This window comes from Etheostoma spectabile, chromosome 1 (genome assembly GCF_008692095.1).
Source record: "Etheostoma spectabile isolate EspeVRDwgs_2016 chromosome 1, UIUC_Espe_1.0, whole genome shotgun sequence".
In the NCBI taxonomy this organism is placed as follows: Eukaryota; Metazoa; Chordata; class Actinopteri; order Perciformes; family Percidae; genus Etheostoma; species Etheostoma spectabile.
This window is the reverse complement of record NC_045733.1, coordinates 13,299,729-13,306,039: the sequence shown is the minus strand read 5'-3', so window position 1 is coordinate 13,306,039 and position 6,311 is coordinate 13,299,729. Positions and strand designations below refer to the sequence as shown.

Here is a 6,311-nt window from a genome sequence, read left to right as displayed (position 1 = left end):
CACACACACACACACACACACACACACACACACACACAGACGCAAAGACACGCAAACATATAGTTTCATGAGAACTGACTGAGAAGCAGCTTCAGCCTCAGCAGGACTTGATGCAGCTGTGGGGTCAGGAACGGAATGCAAAGACATTTGGAGAAATTCTGTATAAGTAGGTAACAGGTCACTGTCTCCACGCTGTTAGAAAAAGTTCATTTTTTAAGAGGAAAATACACAGACTGACCCTGTGATTCACCTTTGCTTAGTACATAATGTTATTGCTAGAGTGTCTTTTTGATTTTAAATGTGCTGTAGTCAGGATTCATAAACACAGAAGACATGCCAAAGTTTTCCAGGTTACAGAAGTGTTTGCCATCTCAAACACATCAAATCATGCTTTCAACATGCAACTATTTGAAAACACCATGACAGCCATCTAAACATTTACAGCAGCATCACTAAGTCTACCTAATCTTCAAGTAGCCGTGGACCTTAATAAACAAGTTTAATCTTGTGTTTTCCCCTAAATATGTAGCAAGAGGCATTAGCTAACTGCTCCACATACACATCTAGACTCAAGGAATGGAAGGATGTCTAGGCTAAAAAATATGCTATACTTATGCTCTTATTTAATAAGATAACACAATATGATAAATAACTACAACATCAGGCCTGTTGGTAAAAACAATAAAAAAAACTTTACAGACTTTAACCAAAGTAATAAATCACTTGTGTACCCCTGTTTAGCTTGGCAGTGGAAACCAGACTTTTCATAACCTCAGTGTCCTTCCTCTGAGAATTAACATTTATTATGGCCAACCTTCTCATGGCCATGTAAGGTTGTATATGCAGCAGGGAGATACCACCCAGTCACCGTCAAAGACCCCGTGTCTCAAGTGAATTCCCTGATATGTTAACAGAAAATTCATCTGATATTTTTATTTTTTTATAACCTATGTTTTTCTACATCCTTGAAAGTTTTGACTAATTCCTCCACAGATGGGACTCTGATAACTTCATGAACTCTCTGATTCTCTGTAACCCTTTATGCGTTACTCACGACTTTCATCTCTCCTCCTCTTTCACTTTTTCAACCTGCTCTGTCGCTCGTCAGATGTGGATGAGTGTGAGACAGGTGTGTGTGCAGAGGAGTGTCTGAACACTCCAGGGAGTTTCCGTTGCTTCTGTGATGGTCGTCAGGGCATGAAGCTGGGCCAGGACCTCAGGAGCTGTAAGGTGAAATACATGAACTGTGCCAAATATTAAACCAGCAATTTCATAGCTCAGCTCTCACCTTTGATGGTAAATGTGAACTATAAACTGTGTTCTTGATCTGTCAAATCATTTTAAATTAGCCAAGTCTTAGATACACAAATGGTTCTCATGAAGAAGCAGCGTGCGTTATCTCCAGTTTTATGTTTGTGTTTTCACAGTCTATAACTCCCTGTATGTCACCGTCTCTGAAGAGGAACTCTCGTTCGCTCTACCTGGGCCGCATGTTCAGCGGCGTGCCGGTGGTGAGGCTGCGTTTCCGCCGGAGGATACAAACTGGGTGAAAAAACACTCTCGACAGTTGTCTTCTAACAAAAAGATGACACATCTCTACATTTATACCTTAGTTACAGTAATTATAAAGATATCTACATTATTAAGTGGAGTAATCCCAACTCTTCTAGTTTGTTTCTGGTAAGACTGCTTTTAGTTTAATTTATAGATGAGAAGACTTAAAGGGAGTGTTAAGTGTTACTTTGGCAACAAACTATCTCAATGTTGTCTAAAGTATTGCAACTCAAAACATGTTGCCTAACTTTCTGCAGTTTGTCGATTTTGTAAGCATTAGAAGATAAAATAATTTACTTTTTTTTAAATTGTTGTTTTTGTTTTTAATGGGGTTGTTTGTATTAAAATTATACAGTGGACCAAACAGTCCCTTGGTTTGATGTCAGAAACCGAAACGTTAGTCTTTTTTACCATACATAGTCACTCTGAGAAGTTCAGCTAATACAGAAAAAGACTTATCTTATCTGGGAAAGTGCCACCCACTAAGATTGAGTGTCTAGGGGGTAGCAGATAAAAATATTTCACTCAAAGGAATTGTTTTTCTCCCTGCCCCTTTTTACCTTTATTTCGAGGTCATTCTCAATTTTTTTTGTCATACTAACATACTCAAATGTCCCTGCTCCCCACTTCCCAGGTTTTCTGCAGAGTTTGACTTCCGCACCTATGACCATGAGGGGGTGATCTTCTTTGCTGGAGGTCACCTCAACAGCTCCTGGATCGTGCTGGCAATGCACCATGGGAAGCTGGAGCTGCAGCTGAAGTACGGCACAGTCAGCAGGGTCACTAGCAGCGGACCCGTCGTCAGTGACGGCCAGTGGAGAAAGGTTGGACAGTACTCCACGGCTGTCTACATAGGCCTCATTAGCTGATTTATAACTTCTTCAAATGTCTTGTTTTCTTTTCAGATCTCGGTGGAGGAGCAGGGGCGGAGTCTAGTGATTAAGATCGACAGGGAGGCAGTCATGAAGATTGCAGTAAACGGTGATCTGTTTACACTAAAGAAGGGCATGCACGAACTCAACCTCACCGTGGGAGGAGTCCCTTTCAGAGAGGACGGCCTCATCAATCAGGTGTTTATTTGTATGTGCTTGTATATTTTCTTGAATATGCACCAAAGAGAGATGCTATTTACATATTTTTCAACGGGTGTGATTATCATGTAGGTGAACCCCCGTCTGGACGGCTGTATGAAGGAGTGGAGGTGGTTAACTGGCGAAGATACGTCCATACAAGAAACTATTCGGTCCAATGACAACATGCAGTGTTTCAGCACCGAGGATCCTGGAGCGTATTACCCCGGCTCAGGCTTCGCTCTCTTCAACATCAGCTATGGTGCAGTGTGTGCATGTGTGAGAATGTTATGCATAGCGTAACTGCGGATTGCATATCTGAGCTTAATGGCTTCTTCCTGAAGTAGTTAGTCAATGTTGATGTGTTTGGGTGAATGTTAGTCTGCTCCTTTAATTGCTTACTTTTTTGTCAACAGTTTGCCTCATCTTTGTTTGTCGATAAAGTTCATGACCTGCTGTTCTATCACTTCCTGTTATTGTCACTTTAGAATCACAAAACCTGAGCGTACAGTTGACCCTACGTCCAACTTCTGCAATCGGAGTGCTGTTTGCACTCGTTCACCAGGACAGAGTGCCTCTCTCTATTGCTCTGGCAGACTATCATCCTGGCACTGATGAATGGCGGGATGTGAGTACTTTAAAGCTCAACCTGTGTATGTGTTTGTGAAATTAGTTTGTTACTGTGTTCCATCTCAAAACTGACCTCTTGTGCGTCTTCAGTTTGTTCTGGTATCTGTTGGTGATGTCATCACTGCCAGCTCACCTACACCCCTTTGTGACGGTGAGAGTCATGAAATCCAGGTGACAATCTCGGGCAACCGAACCCTGCTGCTGGTCGACGGCCAGTCTGGGCGTAGTGAAGACACAGAAATTCCATTTGACGTCCTGTCACAGTCCAGCACCTTTATTGGAGGCCTCCCTGGTGAGGACACACTCATTTATATACACTTTTAGCAGGATGTTATTCATGCAGTATGTTGGGTTTTATTTGCAGAATATGCAGTAAATGTGTTTGTGGAGATGCTAAGTATTAAACAGTTGACAAATATGTTATTGGCACATTGAAAAATCTAAATGAAAGTCAGTAATTTTCTCTTTTCAGTATGTGAGAAGCTTGTCATTTAACAAACACACACATGCACATTATTGTTGGCTATTCATGCAGTTTACTTCAGTGACGAAAAATGTGTAGTCTAGAAGATTTGCAGACACTACAAGTATTTTGCACATGTAGATTGTTAAAATTTTCAAGCCACACAAATCTCGTTATATGCAGTTTTCTTGAGCAGATCAATTGAATAATGTAAAGATTAGGTTTTTGTTGCCAATCTCTTTCTTTTTCTAACACTTCACATGTCAGCACTAAATTATCTTACCCAGTGAATGATAAAAATATGTGATTCCTGCAAGATTCCTACCATTTATAAGTGGCTCAATTTGTTTTCTTGGACTGTATATAGCAAACGATTATGATGCATAGTTGTCACTTCTGCAGTGACTGGCAGCTGTGTAAATAATTCAGGATCCAACATTCCTCAAACTTGAAAGAAAACATAATGAGGATTTATTTTTCACCTTGATGAGAATTGTCATGTATACTTGGTAAAAGCTTGAAGTGTTGGTTTATGTGCCTGCTGACTCTGACTGATTCAACACGCTGACTAATACTGTTCCAAATTCATGGTTAGATCTCAGCTTGGGCTCACACACAGTCCCATCGTGTTATCTGCTGGATCACATGCTGTTGTTTCTTCCCTCAGATGTTCCTCTGGTGTCCTCGCTGGTGTCTGCGCCCTACAGGGGCTGTATGGAGGTCACTGTTAATGGACAGTCTCTGGACTTGGACCAGGCCATCCACAAACACAATGACATCCGCTCACACTCCTGCCCCCTGCTGGACTCTCAACAGTGACCAGCACACTAGTCTGCCAAAACTTATCCATGAGCAGTTCATTGAGGCAATAAGGATTATTTCCAATATATTCATAAAAGCTTTGACCAGTGGAGATATGTTTTAGATTGGAATGTTTAAAAAACAAACAGCTGGACCAGGTGTCATGGTTCAGCTGGAGCCTTAGCCCAAGATCACCCTGCCCTTTTACTGTGATGACACTGCTGCCTAGAGGCATTTGCAGGGATTTTCACAGTATTCTCAGTAATGACTCATTAAGACAGTTGGTCTGGCAATGAGCAATGTCCCCTGTACTTGGCAGAAGATATGCTGCACAACATTGCCTCAAAAACTGCCAATGTATAACAGCCTTGTAAGCCCACAAGAACACCCAGGGCCTTATTTAGATCAATATCAAATTTTTGGTCTTGGGTCAGCGTGCTATGCCTGGCAACCTGTGCTTAAATGCAGATCTGACTGGAACTTTGTAGGCAGCATGACTCTTTTCTGCAGCAATGTTGTTACAGGTCATGTTGCTTACATCCAGTTCACCTATGGCCCGTGCTACAGCGCTTGAAATAATCAAGTGCCCATGTAGAATCTGATAAAATGAAATAAGGGGACCAGATAAATAGTCCTTTATCAGCTACCCTACTCAGAGAAAATGTGTGAATAGCTGCTCAGATCTTCATGAGTGGTTGGTGCATAATGACATGGGTTTATAGGGGACTTAATCAATCTTATTTGCTCCTAATAAGATGAATCTCCATCCGTCACCACAGCAGGGGTGGCATGGTATTAGGCACAACTTTGTGTTCTGTTGAAAACCTTGCACATTGTTGCAGGTAGCAATGGACTGCGTTTGTGCATGACACCATTTTCTTGATTTCTTCTGGATTAAAGCAGCACTCCATGTCTGCCTGCAACCTTAAAAATCAACCATGTGCCTAAAAAGAACAACCCACCCAAATTTCACAATAGCTTCCCTTGAAAACAGGTGAATCATTTCACAAAGGTGCAGTACTGTAACACACAAACAAAACTAATGCTTAATGAAATGTACTCATTGCAATCAATACACTATGCATTACCACCTGTGCATTTTAAAGAACTGACCGACACCCAGATTCCTAATAATCTTCAATCACTAACTTTGTCACAAAGGCCCCTTCTTTCCCTTAGAATCATCCAGTCACATTTAATACCTGCCATAAACCGAGGATGATAGATGATGGATTAGTCTATGAAGCACAGGGAGACAGGAAGGGGCCCTCTCCATGCAGGAGAGAGAGTGAGCACTGCATCAAACACATCACACAAGCTACTGAGAGTAAAAAGAGTGCGCTGTAATATACTGAATATGTAAATAATGTGACTGTACAATGCTTTATAGAAAACAGAAAACAAAAACTACCTTTTGCTCACAGAGGTTTTCTGCACATTTAAGTTGATCCAAAGTCAAACAGTAACGTGAGTCTCTCAACTTCATCTGCTTCCTAAAAGGTTTTTGAGCAACACTTCCACAATTTTTCTCTTGAAATAGGAATTGGGAGAGTGTGAGAGCAAAGTATAATAAATATTTAGGGACTCTGTTTTTTTAATATGATTTTATACGTGCTGAGCAAATCAAAACACAATAAAAAACAAAGAATGTCAGGAGCATTGTAACTGAGAATGCCAAAAGGGCTCCAGTGTTATTTTACCTTCCTCTATCATTTTCTAGTTTTCTGATGAATGAATGCCAGAATATAGTGCTTGACGAGTTATTGTTTTTTTTTTTTTTTTTATCATGTGTT

The 6,311-nt window shown here is 40.9% G+C and overlaps 1 protein-coding gene across 1 annotated transcript in view; it reads left to right on the top strand.

Moving 5' to 3' along the window:
- The window catches only part of pros1 (protein S), a 24,340-nt gene extending 19,419 nt beyond the window's left edge, over positions 1-4,921 (top strand). Inside the window, exons 22-29 of the mRNA XM_032520114.1 lie at positions 1,109-1,230; positions 1,428-1,546; positions 2,189-2,378; positions 2,460-2,624; positions 2,718-2,886; positions 3,113-3,252; positions 3,345-3,546; positions 4,385-4,921. Of these exons, the coding sequence (XP_032376005.1) occupies positions 1,109-1,230; positions 1,428-1,546; positions 2,189-2,378; positions 2,460-2,624; positions 2,718-2,886; positions 3,113-3,252; positions 3,345-3,546; positions 4,385-4,536 (1,259 nt within the window). The 3' untranslated portion in view covers positions 4,537-4,921. The remainder of the gene's footprint in view (positions 1-1,108; positions 1,231-1,427; positions 1,547-2,188; positions 2,379-2,459; positions 2,625-2,717; positions 2,887-3,112; positions 3,253-3,344; positions 3,547-4,384) is intronic.
- The last annotated feature ends 1,390 nt before the right edge of the window (positions 4,922-6,311 follow it).